Source organism: Camelus bactrianus, chromosome 32, assembly GCF_048773025.1.
Source record: "Camelus bactrianus isolate YW-2024 breed Bactrian camel chromosome 32, ASM4877302v1, whole genome shotgun sequence".
In the NCBI taxonomy this organism is placed as follows: Eukaryota; Metazoa; Chordata; class Mammalia; order Artiodactyla; family Camelidae; genus Camelus; species Camelus bactrianus.
Genome location: NC_133570.1, coordinates 10999321 through 11020927, shown reverse-complemented (window position 1 = coordinate 11020927; position 21607 = coordinate 10999321). Strand labels below are relative to the sequence as shown.

Sequence of the window (21607 nt, the reverse complement as noted above, 5' to 3'; positions counted from 1 at the left end):
AAACTCAAGTCAGATCATGTTACTTCTCTGTTCAAAACCCTCCAACGCACCTCATTTCACTTAGTAAAACTCTTGACACTGGTCTAGAGATCCTACTGATCTGGTTCCACTCTGCTGCTCTGACCTGATCCTCAACACTCCATTGCCGTCACACAAGGCTCCTGGTTGTTCCTTCAAGGCCTCAGGGCCTTTGCACAAGCTGCTGCCTCACTTTAAGTGCTCTTCCGCCTGCCCCAGATAGCTTCATGGATCACTCCCTCACTTTCTTTATGTCTTTGCTCAAATGTCACCTTTTCCATGAAGCCTGCCCTACTTTCTTTTTTCATAATCCTTACCACTTTCTATCATACTTTCAGCTTCCTTGTTCTTTATGTTTATTTATTGTCTGTCTCCACCGACTAGAATGTGAGCTACCCAGCAGCAGGGCTCTTTGCCTGTGTTACTCCTGGATGTATCCTCAGCACCTGGAACACTGCATGGCACATTGTAGGGGCTCAATGCTGTGAAATTGTGAGTTGGGATGACACAGACCCAGGAGGAAGGAAACAGGTCTGAAAAATAGGAGGGTCAGAGAGACCAGACAAAACTCGAGCTCAGGGGAAAGTCCAGAGACTCTTCCTCCATCAGACCCCAGGTTCAAGGCGGCATCTGGGCTCAGCCCACCCTCTGCGGTCCTGGTTCTACCTTTGCAAAGACCCTAGTTCCCATCTTAGCAGACAACTAAGGGCGCCTGGCGGTGAGGAAACGTGATTATACACGTAGGACTGCATAGTAGGGGAAGCGTCCTCCTCTTAATCTGAGTTAATTTAGGACTGCTCTCATTATCTTTAATCTGATCAAACAAGGACCAGCTTCTCAGACCTGGAGCTGTTGCTGATGAATTTTTCATAACTCTGTAGAGACATTTGTTCCACTGCTGTTAATAATAAACCACAAAGCATAGGACTGAAAATGTATTTCCATTTCACCACCTTTCTCTCCTGGCTTCACTTTCCCTCCCCTCAGCCCACCCTTCTCAAGGTCTTGCCCGTTTATTATTATTATTATTATTATTATTATTATTATTATTATTATTATTATTATTATTATTATTATATGGCTTGTGTTTGTTAAGGTGTTAAAGAACCTCCTCCACCTTAGGGGACCAATAAATTCATGTCACGCTTTCAAATCCTATTTGAGGAGTGGTGATCATAAGTTAGAGAGTTTTATTCAATTTGGCAAATGAGACTGTCTCATTTTTCTATAATGAGGAGATGAGGCAGGAAGAAGATGCAAAGGAATCCAGTTTAGAGAAAGAAAAAAGTTCTGTTCCATCACCTTGCCTTCAAAAGGGCCTGAGGCACTCTCTACACCAACCATGTTGGGCTTTGTTTGATCCATCAAAAGCCTCAGCCGTCTCCTACCTCTAGACTTTTGCACATACTGTTCCTCTGCCAGGAACAGTCTTTCCTCAATTCTAGTTAACCCCATTGTCCTTCAGGTCTTAGCTTTAACATCACACCACTAGATCGATGAGTCAATATATTCCACATCCCGGTATCTAGAACAGTGCCTTATACACTACACATATTTACGCATCCTAAGCCCCACATGGGCAAGACTTGGTTCCAGTCACCTTTGTATGTCTCATGCATTTAACACAAAGTGGAATGAATGAATGGATGAGTGAAGGAGTGAATAACTTTTGAAGCTAATCAAACAGGCTCCCTTTCAGAGTAGACATTGGAAATGGCTGAAGGTTTATCCCAACACCAAAGCTCTGAGTCTTCCCTTTGAGTTTCCTCTCAGACACTGTGCCCAGAGCACTGTCATGATCATCTTCAAATGGCCACACAGCTTGTTCTTCAAGAGTGGACTTGCCTATTTATGTTTCAAATGGAGGAACGTCATCAGGAAACTGTCAAGCCAAGTCAAGACGGTAGCCTTCCATCTTGAAGGCCACCATTCGGCATCAAGGAAAAAGAAAGAGATTCGTTTTCTTGTAAAATGACTGTGAAGACAATTTTCAAGAACCGGCAGAGCCGGGGCAAGGCAGATGCCTTCCACTATGTCTGCTTTGAGAAGTACATCTCTCTTTTGTGTATAAATATTTTGACTTGTTGTTATCTGACTAAGGAACTACTGGTGTGATAATAGGAATCTCGTTGCTGAACACAAAGTACTTGTATTTAACAGAAATATGTATTTGAAATATTTGGGGAGGAAATGCTCTGACAGTTTAGGAATTGCTTCAAAACAACCCAGGGAGGATGGAGGTGGGGGAGATGACTGGCCATAATTTGACAGTTGCTGAATTTCTGTGATGAGTACATAAGGGTCCATTATGCTATTCTCCCTACTTTCGCATAGGTTTGAAGTGTATGTGTGTCTGTATGTGTGTAAGATTGTTTGGACTGAGTCACATCTCTTACTTTGCCCTCATTGGAGACTGAGAATACCACCCAATAAGCAAAGATCATAAAATCAACAAGTAAGTGGTTCTTCTCCAGACTAAACAATACAACCTCAATTTAGGTGAGGTTCTTGATCAGATAATAATAAGCCAATGTCTGCTTTTACTTATAGTCTTGGTTTCTGGGTTCTGCTGGAAAATGGAAGTCCCTGACAAAATGAGACTTACATCCAATCCACTGGCGAAGCTGACATCAGTGGATGTGGCATATGTTCTCTAGTTCACCGTGGCCCTTACGTCTCCTCCCAAGTATCCAGCCTCTACCCTGTTTTTCTTCTGTGGGTTTCCTGCCTGGTCCCAGAAAACAACTGACTGTGTGATCCCTGGAAATCAGACACTGTAACGTTCACATCCCTTTCTGATGTCATTTCAGAAAAATTTCATCTGAAATTAGGCTTCCTTGTCATTGACATGATTCTAACTCTGTATTTATTACAACTGAAAGTATGTATTTTTAAAAGCCAAGCCTGCCTCGAGTTTCTTAGCTCAATAAAAGTTGATTCACAGATTTAGTAACGTGACTTTACAATTTTCTTATTAAGTCACAGATTTATTGGGAACATTAACCTCTCACAGTTGTCATTCCTGAAGACGCAAAGCCACAAACGACTCTTGTAAACTCTGAGAAGGTTATTAATGGGTACACTCTTTCTAAAGGACCATTTGGCCATAAATGAGAAAAAGCCTTATAAGCATGCACTAATTCTACTTCTAGGTACATTTCTTAAGGGAACAAATAAGAATGCTTTACAAAATTTCATTTCAAAAGGAGTTACTAAGGCTGTTTTTATGAGAGCAAAAAAAAAAAAAAAAAAAAACAGAAATAATCTAACTCAACCAAAGTGGGTTGTTTAATTCAATTATGGTATATCTTTATGCTGGAGTGTTACCAGCCATTTCAAATGCTATAAAAAATGGTTCTGGCAGGGAAAGACATCTATGTCTTAAGTCAACTTTCAAGAGGAAAAGAGGAGACTACAAAATAAATAAAATGTAGTTGTCCTTAAAAGTCATATGAAAGTACATGTGTGCATGCAGAAAAGCCTAGAAGACTCTGTAACAAGATGTTAACAATGTTGATCTGTGGGTGGTCGGATTATACGTGTGTTCATTTTTCTTTTTGATCAAATGCATATTCTCTTTTTCTATAGTGAATATGCTTTGCTTTAATGGCTATAAATGTCTTTTAAATGACTGTTTTATGTAATGAAGTCCATTCCATTTCTGAAGTCAGTGCAAACGATTCACGACCTGGCATATGTAACCTGAATAGCCAACCAAGCACCTGCAAGAGCTCCAGGGAAATGTCACACCGACCACTACGAACAACCACAAAGGTACAGAAGGAACTTCCAACTTTAGAGTTCCGAACTGCACACCAGCCTGAACCTGGGGATGTTTCTTTAGTTTTTAGTAGAAGCAACAAAACTGTTTCCTCTCAAAATGCCCCCATCCTCTTAGCCAAGTGAATGTTCACAGCAGCACTATTCACAATCTCCACAAGGTGCAAACAACTCAAATGTCCCCGGATGGATGGATAAATGAAACAGGGATAGGTGTGCAATGGAATATTATTCAGCCACAAAAAGGAAAGAAGTCCTGACACCTGCCACAATGTGGATGGACCTTGAAGACATTATGTTAAGTGAAAAAAGCCACACATAAAAGGCCACATACTGTATGATTTCATCTACATGAAATATCCAGAGTAAGAAAATCCACAGCAACAAAAAATAGATTAATGGTTGCCCAGGGATGGAGGACAAGGAAATTGAGATTGACTGCTAACAGGTACAAGGTTTAGGTTTCCTGGTTTTGTTTTGGTGGGTTTTTTTTTTTTTTTTGCATGTGTGGTGATGAAAGTGTTCTAAAATTAGACAAAGAACATGGTCGCACAACATTGAGTATATATTAAAAACCATTCAATGTATATAAAAGAGTTTAAGCAGTGAATTTAATGTTATATGACTTTTACCTCAATTTTTAAAAACCTAAAAAAAGAAAAGCTGGGGTGGCTATATTAATATCAGAGAAAATAGTTTTTGGAGTAAGAAAAATTACCAGGGATAAATAGTAACTTTACACAATGATAAAGGGTGAAGTCACCAAGAAAACAACCATCCCAAATGCATATACACTCCACAAAACAGCTCAAAATACACGAAAGAAAAAACTGACAGAACTACAAGGAGAAATGGACAAATCCACAATTATAATAGGAGATATCAACACTCCTCTCTGTGTAATCAATGAAACTTGAGAGAAAATCAGCAAGGATACAGAAGACTTAATACCATCAACCAACTGGATCTAACTGGCATTTATACAACACTGCACTCATCACCAGCAGGATTCACATTCTTTTCAAGTGCACCTGTTACATTCACCAAGAGAGAATATAGTCTAAGTCATAAAATAAACCTTAAACATTTTTAAAGAATTAAAATCACGTAAAATGTGTTCACTGACCATAACTGAATTAAACTAGAAGTCAATAACAGAAAGATAACAAGAAAATATCCACAATACTTACAGATTAAACAGTACACTTTTAAAGAATATATGCATCAAAAAGGAATCCTGAAAAGAAAATTTTAAGTACTGCAAACTAAAGGGAAGTGAAAATATAACATATCCAAATTTGTAGGATGCAATTAAAGTGGTCCTTCAAGGGAAATGTAGAGGAAAAAATACTTATATTAGAAAAGGAGAAATCTAAGCATCCATGCAAGAAAATAGAAAAAAGAGGAGCAAAATAAACCCAGAGCAAGCTGGAGAAGGGAAATAATAAGAACAACAACAAGGTCCTGCTGTAGAGCACAGGGAACTAAGTTCAATGCCTTGTAATAGCCTATAATGAAAAAGAATACAAAAAGGAATATATTTATGTATAACTGAATCATTATCCTGTACACCAGAAACTAATACAACACTGTAAGTCAACTATACTTCAATAAAAAAAGAACAAATATCAGTAAAATTGAAAGCAGAAAAACAATAGAGAAAATAAATGAAGCTAAAAATTGGTTCTTTGAAAATGTGACTAAAATTGATAGGGCTCTAGCCAGACTAATAAAACATAAAAGAGAAAAAGTATACATCACCAACATTAAGAATAAAAGAGAGGACATCACTACAGATCCCACAGACACTAAAAGGATAAAAAGGGAATATTATGAGCAATCCTCCACAGGTAAATTCAACAATTTCGATAAAATGTACCAATTCCTTGAAAGCCACAAGCTACCAAAAGTCACCCAAGAATAAATTAAAGAAACTTAACTTGTAGTTTAAAACCTTCCACAAGAAATAGCATAAATAAATAAAATAAACAAATTTCCGGTCCAGATAGATTCACTGGCGAATTCTAGCTGCATTTAATGCACTTAAAGATGAAATAACACCAATTCTGTACAATCTCTTTCGGAAAACAAAAGTGGAGGAAACAGTTTCCCAACTCATTTTATGGGGCTACTATTACCCTGTTACTGAAACTAAACAAAGATGGTACAAAAAAAAAAAAAGAAAAGAAAAGAAAGCACAGACAATATCCCTCATGACACAGACACAAAAATCCTCGAACAAAATACTAATGAATCAAATCCAGCAACATATTAAAAGAATAGAATAGCACCATATTAAAAGAACAATATGCTTTTGGGGGTCAATCGCAAAGCACTGTTTCTCTCAGAGAAGCATAAAAATATAAAAAGTGACACCAAACCTTGCCCTGCCTCCCACCTAATAAAAACAAAGTCCCTGGATGCCCCACTTGATGGGCTGTTTTTCACGCCCGTCTACTCGCCTCACTGCCACCCAACCCTGCCCAAGCACCATCCCAGTGCCTTTGTGGATGGGCACAAACAGACACATCCATGTCTACTGCTGGTTGGTGTGATACTCTCTCTGGGTAGGATTGGTCCACAGCCCAAGGGAAATTCATCATCACCAGCGAGCCCAGAATCCGGAATGCTGTAAAAATGGAACTCACACTGGACAAAGCAGGGAGACGGTGACTGCAAAAGTTGGGCTGGAGACTTGTCAGGAATCTGTGGACGGGACTATCTCTTGTCGCTACCTGGTAGATTCCAGATCTAGATGCAAATTCTTCTTGAGACTATTTTCCCAGTCAAAGGAATGACTGGCCTTATTCTCCTTCTCCTCCAGATAAACCAAAGGACAGAAGTCATCAAAGAACAGATCCAAGTCAACAGAAGGAGGGTAATTCTCACCTTTGTAACTCACCCAAATCAAAAGGGTGACTTGTGAAAGGACTTGAATAGACACTTCTCCAAAGAGGACATACAAATGGCCAATCAGCACGTGAAAAGATGCCTAACATCATTAGTCATTAGGGAAATGTGAATCAAAACCACAATGAGATAACATTTCATACCCACTAGGATGGCTATTTAAAAAAAAAAAAACAGAAAATAGTAGGCATTGCCAAGGATGTAGAGAAATTGGAACCCTTGTGCGTTGCTGGTGGAACTATACAATGGTGCAGCCACTGTGAAAAACAGAATAATGGTCTTTCAAAAAATTAAACGTAGAATTACTGTATGACCCAGCAATTCCACTCCTAGATTTATATCCCCAAAGAATTCAAAGCAGGGAATCAAACAGACACTTGTACAATGATGTTCATAGAAGCATTATTCACAATAGCCAAAAGATGAAAACAACTCAAGTGTCTATCCAAACATACAATGGAATATTATTCAGCCATAAAAATATCTGCTACAACATGGATGAACCTTAGAAACATGCTATGTGAAAGAAGCCAGACACAAAAGGCACAGAGTGTATGGCTTGACTTACATGAGATGCCTAAATAGTCAAATTCACAGAGACAGAAAACAGAATAGAGATTACTGTGTGGCTGGGGGCAGAGGGAGTTACTGTTTAATGGGTACAGAATTTCTATTTGAGGATGGTGCAGAAGTTCTGCAGATAAATGGTGATCATGGTTACACAACACTGTGAATGTATTTAATGCCACTGAATTGTACACTTACAAACAGTTGAAATGATCAATTTCAGGTTATATATATTTTACCACAACAAAAAGTGAATTTTTAAAAGGTTGCCTTGTGAAGTAGTGCTCGCCCCAAGTCACCAAGCCAAAGCTGAACGCTGGGCAGGAGGTGGTCCTCCACAACCTCTCAGGGGCCTCTGACCTTGGGAGAATACAATTCTCAAACACCTGGATATCACAGATTCTGACTTTTCTCTTTACCACACAAGCGTAAGACAAGTTTGGGAGTTGTAAGGCCAACCCATAACTGGCATTTTGTTATCCAACTTACAGTTATGATGAGCACACGGTTTACAAGACCAAAGCCTGCCAGGCACTGATGGGAAGTGAGTCATCTGTGAGCGAACTCAAAGATGCAGACCTGGGATCAGAATCCTGTTCACTTATGTCACCTGCAGCCCAGCAGGTGTGCCATTATCCCACAGAAGGCTTCTTGCAGGCCCATTAACACTGACTCGATAAGTGAACTGGCACCTCCCCAGAAGGCTAAAAGACCCTATCCACCACTCAGGGCTGAAACACCCTAACCTCCCCATGACATTCTGCAGAGCATACGATCGTGGAAACCACCACAGCTAATGATTATTAAGCATTCGCTACATGCTGGGCACTTTGCTCAGCTTTTTAATGCATGATTCCATTTAATCACCATAACAATCCCGGGTAAAATTGTCCCAACTTCTAAGCAAGGAAACTGAGGCTTAGAAAGGGGAGCTCATTTGCCCAAGGCTACTCAGCTAATAAATCCTGAACTCAGACTGGAATCCAAACCTGTCTTACTGCAGAGCCCAAGCCCTCCCTACTTGGCTACACTGCTCTGAGCACCCACCCATATTTGCAGGGACTCAATTATGTTGCTATTTCTGAGTTTTCATCTCACTTTTCTCTTGATCCAGGGAAATCAAAGGCATCTATCTTTGGAATGCATCCATGTTTTAATCAATGGCTGCCTAGTAACTCCAGGGGGCCCAGGCTTTCAGTCTTTATCAAGAACAAGATTTCCATTATGGCAAAACACAGAAATCTCCTCAATGCTCAAAAGCAGTGCTGACCAGTGGAAATGTACAGTGAACAGCCTGTGTCATTTAAAATGTTCTAAAAGCCTCAGGAGGAAAATAAGATACAGGTGACACTAATTTTAACATAGTTTCTTTAACCCAGTACATCTAAAACAGTATCATTTCAACATGTTGTCAATATAAAAAAAAATCAATGAGATATTTTGCGTTCTGTTCTTCACACTAAGAGTTCGGGATCTGGTGTGTATTTTACACTAATAGCACATTTCAATTAGAATTCACCACATTTCAACTGGTCAGCAGCCAATGCGGCAAGTGGCTGGCACCCTGGACCTCACAGATTTGAAATATCTCCCTCTCTTCTTCTCATCCTTCCTTGTCTCTGTGGATGCCCAATTTTGGCTCCAACAGCTCTCTATTTCTCTTAGTCACTGTCATCTGGAATGGTCACCAGTGAGAGCATCTGGGTGACAGAGTGTTCCATCATTACGGTTCTCATGAACCCTAAAGCTTCACCTCTGACCACATCGCCTTTATCAGCTCCGCTTCCTCCTTCGTCTGCACTGGCTCTCATCTTTGCTTTCTTTTCTTCCAGGCTATGCCACCTTTGGGGAATTCACGGAGGAGCTGTAAACCTCTTCCCGTATCTGTGGCTGCCTGAATTTGCCGTCTGGGTCAGATCAGTGGCTCTAAACCTCAGTCAACCGGCTTGTAAAACAGGAACAACTACAGTCACAGTCACTTCCCAGTGGAGAGACGTTCCAAGGGTCACAGAAACCCTGCCAGAGACACTCATTCTACACTCTGGCTTTTATTTCCCACTTTTGCCCCTTTTCCCTTCCCCGACTCCTCAGCTTCTCCATCCTCCCTCCCAGCTGCCATGTCCCCCTCGTCTTCCCCAGCTTCTCAACACCTTCCAATGCCCAGCTCCAGAGGAGCAAGGAGGAAGGCCAGGTCCCACCAGGTGGAGCCCGGTGGGTGGGAGCCCAGAAAACAACCCACCCTCTGGGAGAGGAGGAAGACTCCCCAGTTTTCTTCCCCTGGGAGGAAAGATAGCCAGCTCCCTAGTAGAATGCACCCCAAAAACCCAGAGAGGGGACTGAACCCTCCAGAAATAACTTTTGCCACTGACTCTGAAATTTGAGACCACACCCCACCCACGATGCTCTCTCTGTGGGAACAAGACAGAGGAGGCGACTAGGTCTTCACAGGCTGGCCTCACTGTACGGAAAACCAAGTTCCCCTCTTGTCTCTGCAGGTTCCCAGCTCCTTCCCAACTAGAAACAGGAAAGATGAGATTCTGGCCTGAGACCACTGCCTCCTTAACCCCCAGCTCTCGGTCATCAGAACACAGGCCACCGAAAACTAAAACAAAATATAAATCCAGACTGAGGCTGTGGAAAAACAGACCCTTTCCCACACTGCTGGTGAAAGCTAATTTGGCAAAATCTATCAAAAGTCCTGAAACTTTGCATATCCTTAGATCCAGCAATTCCACTTCCAGGAATTGAAAACAAGGATTATTGCGAGCCATAAGGATGTCTACTACGGTGTTATTTATAATAATGGAAAATGACAAACAGATGCATCTGACAATTAAATTAAATAAGTTAAATAAATTATGGTCTATCCACATAACACTATGCATCATTACAAATAATATTGAATAAGATGAAAAGATGTTCCTGACAGGGAGGAAGGTAATAACTCAGTGGTGGAGTGTGTGCTTAGCACACACGAGGTCCTGGGTTCAATCCCCAGAACCTCCATCAATTAAAAAAAAAAAAAAAAAGATGTCCTGACATAATTAAGTGACCTTCGTATCTCCAGCCTTCCACACGTCTCCAGGCTCACATACCCAACTGTCTACTTCAAAAATGTAAACATCGAAACAGGACCTAGTTGTCAGGCCCAATCTGTCCCACCCCTGGTCTCCACACTTCAAATACAGGTACCACCATTCACTAAGTTCTTAGGCCAAACACCTAGGAGTAATCCTCAGGTCTTCATTTTCTTTCCCTCCCCACATCCGATTCATGAGCACCTCCCATGCACTTGACCTTCTGAATCCAGCCACTCACTCCACCTCTCCAACCATCACTCTAGTCAAAGGCATAGTCATTCCAGGCTTTGACTCCCACATTGACCTCCCGAACTGTCTCCCTGCTCCCATTCTTACCCACCACAGTCTACGTTCCCTGCAGCAATCACCTAAAGGATCTTTTAAATAAATCAGCCACCCACCCCGTTCACAATTAGAACAACATCCAAGTATCTTAGCCATGGCCTCTCTGACCAGGGACCCGTGTCTGTCTCCCACTCAGTCCCTCATCCCTTCCCTACCCACTCTGCTCCAGCCACAGGGTTTTCCTCACTGTTTCAGTAACAGGTGGAACAGATTCCTACCCAAGAACTTTGTGTCTGCTGTTCCCTCTGCCTGGACCATCCTCCAGATATTTCATGGCTTGCTCCCTCAGGTCAGTAAAATCTCCTCAAAGGGGCCTTGGCTGATCATCCCATGGCCCTCCCTCTCTCTCCCATGCTCTTTTGGTTTTATGGGGGGTTTATGCACAGCCGTGGTACACCGCTGCGCCAGACTGTTCAATGGCCCCCAGTGAACCACATCTGCTGGAATCCACCCTCTTGGATGCTAACTCCCACATGGACTATGGGCTCATGCACGTAATTTGCTCTGGTCAGTGGGACATTAGCAAAAGCTAAGGAAACAGAGGCTTAGGAGGGGCTATGAACTGGAGCCCACCTTCTTGGAACATTGCTGCTGCCGCCATGGGAGAAATGTGAGCTGTCCTGCTGGAGAGGCCATGCAGAAGAGCACTGAGGTGCCCCTGCCAACTGCTAGCCAATTACCAGCCATATGAGTAAGGCCATCTTGGACCATCCAGCCTCAGTAGAGTTGCCAGATGACCACAGCCACATGAGTAGCCCCGGCAAGATCAGCAGAACTGGCCAGCTGAGGCCAGCTTTAATTGCAGACTTATGAACAAATATATGATGGTTGTTTTAAGCCACTGAGTTTGGGGGCGGCTAGTTCTACAGCAAGAGATAACTGTTAACAATAGCTTATCATTAGCTGTGGCAGAGGCTTCCAGCTATTCAGCCACCTGGGCCCACTGCCCCATCTCACTGGCAGTGCTGTGACGAAATTCCAGCCGATGGAACACAGCAGATGAGGGTAACTTCGGGGAGGAGGCGTCAAAGAGGTTTGGTCTTTCTGGAAGCAAACAAGGACAATGTCGCAGAATGGAAGGGGCCTGGAGCATGAGACAAAGGCCCACCAACAAGATCATTCATCTGGGACTGTCTTGCGAGCAAGAAAAAGATTTCTACTATACGGGAGCCATCACACTTCGGGAATCTGTTTGTTATAGCCTCACCTAGTTAATACATAACCAAGATTCTTATCCACCTGTTTATCTTCTGTCTGCTCCCACCCTCGCTCTTGCCCTCTTGGAACCCTGGGGCCATGTAAGAAGCCCAGGCTATCCCACTGGAGAGAAAGGCTCGGCTGTCTCAGCTGCCAGCCTGTCTGCCAGTCAATGCAGCCACATGGGTGAGCCCAGGCCAGATCAGCAGAAGAATAGCCCAGCCAATCCCAACCCCCAGAATCATGGCAAATAATAAGTTACCATCTCAAGTCCAAAGTTTCCCAAACATAATTAAGCCTAGGTGTGGTTTGTTACCCCATAATCAATCATTGAGATGGCACATCTAAAGAACAAATCACTGACGTGCGCAGGCCATGATGCCCTTGCTGTAGAAGGAGATTCTTTACTTATCCCCCTGCCCCAACCCCATCCCTGATACCTCCCTCCCCTTGTAATTTAACCAAAACAGAACCCAACTCTGTGCCACCTGCACTTGGCCAGTGCCCACCTTGGCTAGTGTCACTTCCTCACCTTTCAGATGGTCTCTGTGCCTCCAGGTTCTTTCCCATCCCATCCACTCTACAGACCAGCAAACTGCAGCCCACGGGCCAAATCTGACCCACCACCTGTTTTTGTAAGGCCCAAAACCTAAGAATACTTTTTACATTTTTCAATGTCAAAAAAAAATTAGAAGGAAAATAATATTTCGTGACATGTGAAAATTACATTGAATTCAAATTTCAGGGTCCATAAATGAAGTTGCATTAGAAAACGTTTATTTATGGATTGTCCGTGGCTGCTGGATGCTACAACAGCCGGGCGGAGCAGCTGTGATGGAAACCACATGGCCCATGAAGCCTAAACTATTTACTATCTGTCCCTTTACAGAAAAAGTTTGCTGGCCCCTGCTGCAGGATGCCATCAGACTAACCTTTAAACATCATTTTTTATTTTTTAAAAATTTTTTGTTGCAGTTTATTTTTTAATTAATGTTTTAATCAGTTTGGGGGCAGTAATTAGGTTTATTTATTTATTTTTAATGGAGATACTGGGGATTGAACCCAGGGCTTTGTGCTTGCTAAGCATGCCCTCTACCACTGAGCTACATACTTCTCCACTTAAACATCTTTTTTTATTGTATTCACTCCACAACCTTTGAAGATTTCTATCTCCTCCCTCAAAGGGATGCAGCTTTGTCAGTCTGACTTCCTGGTCCTTAGTTAGACCCCAGCAGTTTGTAACCTAAATTTGCATTCTATAACACACTGTCAGGTTCTCTCCCTTCTGGGCCAATTGGTCTGTAAGCTGCCCTGAGAATCTGGTTTGTTGTTCTTGCCCAGAGCTCTGTTTACCTGCTGCAATCTCCACCCTCCCCATCCTTCACTCCCCTCAGGGCCCCCAGCTCCCCAACCAAGAATGCTTTCCTAACTGCTTTGCCATATATTTCCCTGGGTATATTCTATGGAACATCAAGCCCAAGAGATTTTTCCTCTGGAAAAAGGAAACATTGCAGATGCTACCCTCTCTTGGAGTCACAATGTACATATATGGCATATTAAAGGCTCTGAGAAGTCCTACAGTCAAGATGCCTATTTCTTTTCCTTAACTCAACCCTTCCCAAGTGGGTTAACCATGGAATTTATTCCGTCTACAGAATACTTGTTGACCATCAGCATCTAGTACAGTGCCTGGATTTCAGCACTTGTTGAAAGAATGAATACTGCTAACACCCCACAGAACTAGAGTTCCACAGAACAGACTTTAGGAAACATTGCTCAAGCTCCTCGTTCTCTGCCTCCAGTCTGAGCTGTTCCCTTCCATGGCACCCTCTCCACACCGTGTGATGCTAATCGTCCCCATCAAAGAGCTATCATTTATTCAGCACCTGCAGGCTCTGTGCTACCCACAGTGCCAGACCCTTAAAAATGTCATCTCTTTTCATCCCCACAATCCCCTCTGAGGTAGGTCACGTTCTTCTTTCATTGCCCTTCTGCCAAAAATGAAACCATGGGTCAGGTTTGAATCATGAGGCTAAGATAAAGTAGAAAAGCCAGACTGTAAAACTACATTGGTCTAACTCCACAGCTCATGACCTTTCGTCTCTGTCAAAGTACCTCCTGATAACATACTGCAGCCCACATTGCTGGCTGTCCACCCAGTATCCCTTCATGCCTTCTTCCATGCCAGCAGAACCCTGATTTTGTATGCAGGGGCAACAGGTCAAACCAGACAAAGGATCATGACCATCTAAACCAATCACAATGGTGTTCCCATGCCCACCTCGCCCGGCAGCTTGGACGAGCCATCTGACCCAGTTCTGACCAAGAAAACATAATGAAACATCATCTGGAGGGTAGGGAGGAGGAAGTGTCCTGGGGAAACCAAACAATATTCACCCTTTATTCCTCCCCACTCACCTGGTCCTCCTCCTCCCTGCCTTGAACCCGGGTGGAATGGCTAGAGCTTCAGGAGCCATTTTGCAACCATTAGGAAGAGGCCATGAGAGCAGCCCTGATATTATTACCTTGCTGAGCCAACTCAAGCAGCTACATACCTCCAGACGTCTTGCTACTTGAGAAAAAGAAATTATTTGCTTAACCACAGCTGGTTGGATTTTCTATTTCATGCAGCTGAACACATTCCTAATGGGCCCACATGCCGTCTCCCATATTACTTGCTATTTGGACTTTCTCATCATTTCACGTATACTAAGCTATTAGCCTTGTCTCTCTAACCATGAAGTGCGTTTCTTGGAGGCTAGGTCCATGTCATACATTTTTGTTTCTACAGGGGTATGGGCATGTTACTAAATTCTGCTTATGATCAAGGTTTTCAGGAATGGTCTGTTCAATTGACTACTTTCCTCACTGCTTGTGAGCAGAGAGTTGTCACCATCAAATCGCTGAAATATGGCATCCATCTCCTATTAGATTAGCCCTTCTCAGAGTGTCAGTATGAAAACATGCATCAGGGACATCTGGACTGTTTACTAAACACAGATTCCTAAACCCCCTCCAATCTCACCTGAATTAGCATCTCTGGGGTTAGAGGCTGAAAATATGCATCTTTAGTAAGCTCCCCCAGGTGATTTTGATACACAAAATTTGACAAATTTCTGGGATTAAAAAAAAAAACAACTGTGGCTCCAAAGCCTGCGTGAGGTTTGGCAGGACATGGTTGGACCCCAAGGGACCAGCCCCTCTTTAGTGGCCCCACCCTAGCCCTAGAGACGGGGGGAGGGGAGCCTAAGTTGGCGTAATTGCTCCAGACCCTTCCCCAGGCAATATGGATACAGTGGTCCGCAAGCCCCATCTAATAGATGCATACCCAACAACTGTCACCTCCCACCGTACCAATGCCTCCATCCACCAGTTTCAAAAGAAAACCACTATGCAGCAAAGTAGCAATGGAACCAGTGGCCCACTGCGGCAATCACTGTGGTCCAGGGAGCTCCCAGAGGATGAAGCATGGTGGAAAGAGGAAACGAAAACTGAAGAAATTCACATAGTAATACACAAAGTAGCATTTGGGGTTCCTGACTTAGAGGAACAGAAGAGGCCTCCAGTGGCCCTTTGGGGTTATTTATTTATTTTCAGCATGCAATTCTGACCAGAATCTTCTCTGGGGCACGGCTCAGACAGAGACGGAAAGCTGGGCCAGAGCATCCCACACTTTTTCTTCCATCAGCAGAGTCCGAGCCTAGACTGCTCTCCAAAGCTCCGAGAAAGAAAAGACCTGTGCCTCCCAACAGAATTCCCACTCCTCTGCTACCCCTTGATGCTTATTTCATTTCTGAAGATCATTTTCCCAGATGACAGGGGCACACAGATGCATTCTAGGGGAGCAAATAGCATATTCAACACACTCACATTAACTCCACTTTCAAACTGATGACCTTCCTGCCTGCTGACATCCAGTCAAACTGAAAACCACGGAGAAAAAAAGGAAAACCTGAACGTGAATCAGAGAGAGGCGCTCCTTCAGACTAGAACAGGGCACAAGGGCTAAAAGATTCCGAAGGGACTGATGAGTCCAGGCCTTGGAAACACATGGGCTGGAAACTGAGTGGCCCCCCCAGCACCGCACATGCCCGCTCCAGCCCAGGGAGAATCACTTTTCTCTGCTCACAGCCCCACGGCCACCACCCTGAGTGAATGCCAGCTGATGGGAGTTCCCAAATTTAATCAAGCCATGTGTACAACCAGTTTGAGGGAGGGATGTGAGTCGAACCTTTCAGATGTTTCAAGCAACGTGGATGCCCAATGATTACGTGGATGCCAGGCATTTTCTAAGCTCCTGAAACCCTTCCTCCTTTGACCAGATGGCCTTCGGAAGAAATAATTTCTGCCATCTTCCTTCAGAGTAACTTTGCATCCATCCCACCCCCCCCCACTCAATACACACACAAAATTGCTTCAAACTCCCCCTCAAGTTCTGTTGGAGAGCATGTTACAACACGCCAAAGATAACTCCTCCTCCCGACCCCTTTTTTTCCACAGTCCCACCAAGATTCCAGAGTATTTTCCCACACCACCTGTGTGTGCTTCTCTATGCTTTTTTTTTTCTTTTACATGTTTTAGGCCTGCAACAGCTCCCTGCATCAAATTGATTTGATTGGAAATGGGTAGCTCAATGAGGAATTTTTTTTCTATGTATCTTGCCTCCTGAAATGTGTATCACTGAAAACAAACAAACAAACAAACAAACAAACCAAATCCAAGGAGTAAAAGCGGTACTGGGAAGGAGGCCAAGAGAAGATCTTGGTCTATATTTATAGGCAGCTCCGTTCTGCCAGCAAAAACCACCTTTTGACCACCTGCAGAATGCGCAAGGTCACGTGGCTTCTCTGCAGCGCCTTAATGTCTTACCCAGCACACAAGCCCCCGTGGCATATAAACAAATCCACAAGCAGAAAAAAGAGAAAACTCACTCCTCAGAGAGGAAGCAAATGATAACAGCCGCAAGAATAATAATAATACAGAATAACAATTACTACTACTACTACACCACCCAGCCAAGCGCAGACCACGGCAGTACAGTAGAGACATCCAGTGCAGGCTGTGCAAGATAAATCACAGAAGACCACATCTTGCCCACCTGGCTACCCGCCCACTCCCCTCACCGCGCCCACCCCCAACAAACAGAATCAAGGGAAAGGGGATGGTGGGGGAGAAAGGGGAGGGAAGGAAGGATTGCTTTTTTTCCATAGGCAACACCTACCTCCAGCGTCCGGATTTCTTTTTGTGTGAGGTCGTTGGAGGTAGCACATTTGGTCCTAAGCCCTTCCAGGTTGGAGATGCTCAGGTCTATCATGTTTTGGACCAACTCGCACTGCTGTAAGGCTTTTTGCAAACTCAGAGGTTGCTGCTCCTCGCTTTTCGTCATGTTTTCCTCATCCATCGCTTGCTCTGCAAGCCCCCTTCCCCTCCTCCTCCTCCCAGAGAGAAAAAAGGGGGGTGTCGGGGGAGTGGAGGTAGTCTGCCCCCTACGCCTCTCCAACCACTGCGACTTCTCAACAATGTCTCATGAAGAAGAAACCCAACATCTCACACAGGGTTGAGGGGGTGGGGGTGGGAGGAGGGGACAAGAGCCAAAATTTATTATTTTATTTTGGGGTATCAAGCAGACTCCATTAGAACGTCTCCTCTCTCTGAGTCTCTGATCCCTGAAAAGGAGAGATGCTGTTTCTCAGAAGCAAGCCAGGTGATGTGATGCTGTCTGTACACTTAGGGAGGAGGAGGAGGAAAAAGAGGAGGAAGAGGGGGAGGGAGAGGAGGAGGAGAAGGAAAATAGCGCTCACTCTTTACACACCGGCTCCGTGAAGGACAAAATTATATATTTTTGGCTGGCTGGCTTTTATGTCAAAAAAAATCTGGTTTGCCCCCCTCCCAGTTGCAGTGACACGGCATTGTCCACCGTTTGGGGTGCTTTAGCGCGTTCTCAAGATGCTGTCTGCATTGCTCCCGCGGCTGCGGCGGCGACTGCGGCTGGCTGCTGTCTCGTCCTCGCGCTGCTGCTGCTGCTGCTGCCGCCGCCGGGCTCCGGGGGTGACGGCTGCTGCATTCGCTCCTGCCTCGCTCCACACCGACATCTTGCCTGTCAATCAAAGGGGGAGGGGGGAGCGGGGGAGCGCCGGCGAGGGATGGAGAGCGAGCGAGGGACCTGCCGGGGAGCGGGTTGGTGGAGAGGCGCCGTGCGCGCATCCGCCCCCGCCGGGCCCCGGCCCCGGCGCGCCAGGGACCCGCCGGAGGAGGCGGAGGAGGAGCGCGCAGGCTCGCGCACCTGGCCGGGGAAAGGGACGGCTCCGGGCGGGGGCAGGGGGTGCGGGGGGCGGGATTTCTAGGGGATGCGGAGCTCGCGTGGCAAAGTGAAATTACTACCGGGCGTGCGTGCGAGCGAGCGATCGGCGGGCGGGGCGCGGGGGAAGCGCGCGCGGCGGGCCGAGGCTGCTCCGGGGGACGGTGGAGACGGCAGGGAGGGTGCTAGGGAGCGGAGGCTGGGCGACGGGGCGGGGAGAGGGATTTGGTGGCAGGGTGGGGGTGGGAGCCACTACTACCGCACCGCTCTCGCGAGACGAGGCCGGAGCGCAGCTCAGCAGGTGCGCTCGAGCTGGGAGCAGGTGTGCGCCCAACTTTAAACCCCGTGGTGCGTGCTAGAGAAACGTCACCGTGAACTCGGGCACGTCCTCTCTCTGGCTTTCTGGCTGGATTTGTGTGTGTGTGTTTGTGTGTGTGCTCGCGCGCGCCTCTCTTTTTGTTTGTCCTCTCGATACGGGGTGGGGGGGAGCAGGGGGATAAAACAAACCCAAGGATCTCCCGTGAGCTGTACGAAGCTGCCTCCCAGAACTGATCCCTGGTCTGCAATTACCCTAACGGGTGGCTTCCCATTTGGAGAGTGAAAGGGGCTTTGCCTTAATCTGATTGTTACCGTGTCCTGTATGTCCTGCATGATCTGATCCCAGGCTGCCTAACTTATCTTGTATCAGCAAACTGTGGTCCCAGAGTTAAGATTGGATTTTGCGTTTTTAAATGGTTGGGTAAAAAAAAATCAAAAGAATATTTTGTGATGTGAAAATTAAAAGAAATTCTAATTTCAGTGCCCACAAATAAAGTTTTATTGGAACACTGCCACCCATTTATTTATTGTGTGTGTGTACCTTTGCCTTATAACAGCAGAATTTAGTTGCAACAGACATTGTAGGATTTAAAACATCTAAAATATTTACCCTCTGTCCCTTCACAGAAAAGTTTGCTAACCCCTGGTTAAACAGCCAGCCACAGTCTGCCTCAAAGTTCTTTGAAATCTATGTCCCCTCTGCCTAGATCACATTTGCCCCTCATCCTCTCCTAGTTGGTTCCTTGTCACTTAGTGCCAATTCAAATGTCATCTCACAGAGATTTCATCTCCCTGACCATCTTAACTAATAGGACTCCCAACACACATTGCCCAAAGGATGTATTTAGGATAATTAACAAAAAGGCACCTTTTTCTCTAGGTAAACAGAGCTCCATTCCAGTGACTGGGCTGATGGGCCAGAGCAGACTCAGAACTTACGGTACAATATGTGTTCCTTAAAGGAAGCCATTTAAGAAATAGAATGACAACTGGTGATGGGAAACTTTTCTTAGACTGTGGGCCATGGGGTTTTATGTCTCATAGAGAGCTGAATCAGCATTTTCAAAATCTCTCTGGGTTGATGAGGTGCTCAAGTGAGTTCTCTATGCTCTCAATCTCTTTTGAACTATGAAGTTTATGGACTCCAATCCTCTGGTAAAATTCTCTTTTCAGAGCTGTACACCCACTCCGGCCTCTGGAACAAGCCCGGGCTTGGAGCACCTCTCACCCTCAGGTCTCTGCAGGCGGAGGTGGTGGGTGGGGAGCTGAGTCTGCAGCAAGGGACACAGGACACACTGAGGTATGGGGGAGGAAAGGAGGCGAGGCCTGAGGGGAAAAAATTCTCTTTTCATCTGTCTTCTCTGTCATCTGCTTTGTTTTTCTTAAACATATTAATCTTGATTATCGTAAAGCCCCTTTCTAATTCCAATGCCTTGGTCACCTGCAGGGTCTGTTTCTATTGATTTTTTTCTTTGTTTTCAGTGATTTGGTCCTGTCCTTTGGCAGGCCTTGTAATTGTTGTTGACTGTTGTCTGTGCATGAAGAAAATATCTAGAGTCATCAGGTGATGTTCTCTGGAAAGGGTTTACCCTTTCTCTGCAAAACAGATGGCATGACTGACCACCTTAATCCAATCAGAGGCTGAGCTGGATGGAGGCTGGGCTGCAGTTCTGATAAAACACCATTTCACTTTAGCCCTCACCTCTAATGCCTTGCCTTTCAGGATTTCCAACTGAGAAGTTTAGGTGTTCACCAAGGCCCCTCCACCCTGGTACTGAGCTCTAATCCTTGTCCCCATAACATGGCAAGACTGCTGAAAACTCTGCTCTGCTTTTCAGGAACTTTTTGCTTAGCTTCTTACCCTCTTGACCTGCACTGTTTCAGAATTTGCCAAATGTATTAAGGGGGTAAACTGCCATCTATTGAGCTCACTTTTCTGTCCTCCACACCTTCTCCCTGGGATATTAACCTTTTAAATCCCCAGTATCGTTTCTCCAACCCTATGAGACTGCCAAAAGTTCTGTGGTTTCTCTGTCCTGCAGAAGCAGCTCCCTGCCTAGGAAAAGTCTAGATTCCATGTGCCCAAATTTGCAAATGCTCCCAGGAAAAAAGTGGCTGCAGAATGTTAGTTCACCTCAGTACAGTTCCTCTCTCTCCAGAATCTTGGCCCCTTTTGTCCTCGTGGCTTCAGCAGCAGTGTGAATGCTTTTAAGCAAACGGTGATGATGATGGTGATGGTGATGGTTTGATCTGGCTTTTCTAGTTGTTTTCAGAGGAGATGGAAGTTTAAATAATGAAAGCAGCCAGAGGTCATCAAATGGCAGGGCTGTAAGCAGCACACAGTACATTCAGTTTTCTCCCAATTGATTGCTTTAGTGGATACTTGTTATGCTTTGCATCCACCCAAACTCCTTTGATTATTACCCTTCCTATGTTTGGAAAATGCCCCATATTATGAGTCCTACCTCCCCATAAGAGAAACCAAAGCACTTTCCCAGAACCTTTCTTTCAACCAGGCTTCATGTGATCTAGGCTCTGTCATGGAGCACATCACATGAGATTTCTACTGGGAACTGAGCAACAGAGGAAGACTCTATGTGATAGTGTGCATGGCAGTCAATGCACCTGTGTAAGCTTCGCCGTAACTCATTAGATCCCACAGCTTCTAGTTTCAACTAGAAGAACAGTCCCAAATTCAGATATCAGAGGTCCAGTCTAGTCCAACCAAAACTTCATTCTCACATGCAGTTTAACACTTCTCCCCCGCCCCTCCTGGTCTGACCTACAGATGGCTCAGGAATCTGCAGTGGAGACCGGAGCTGGTGCATCCTTTCCCTCCGCCTCTCCAGCTCCCCTTGCTGGAGTACAGGACCAGAGGAGCCAGTGCGAAAGGGATCCTCAGATGGAACAGGGGCAGTTCTCGCCTGAGTGTCAGATCCATCCCCCTGCCCGGGTGTCCTGGTGGGACTCTTCGGGCTGCCTCTTTGACATGGGGTGCACTGGGGGATCTTCTGAGACCTCCGTGGGGAGCACATGGGGACTCAGAACATGTGCTGGGTGACCTCTCACACACCCCTTTTCCATTCATGCCCTG

The 21607-nt window shown here is 45.0% G+C and overlaps 1 protein-coding gene across 1 annotated transcript in view; it reads right to left on the bottom strand.

Annotated features, from left to right (window-relative positions):
• KSR2 (kinase suppressor of ras 2) overlaps positions 1–18443 on the bottom strand; it is a 356911-nt gene extending 338468 nt beyond the window's left edge. Inside the window, exon 1 of the mRNA XM_074356111.1 lies at positions 17119–18443. Within this exon, the coding sequence (XP_074212212.1) occupies positions 17119–17298 (180 nt within the window). The 5' untranslated portion in view covers positions 17299–18443. The remainder of the gene's footprint in view (positions 1–17118) is intronic.
• Between the last annotated feature and the right edge of the window lie 3164 nt (positions 18444–21607).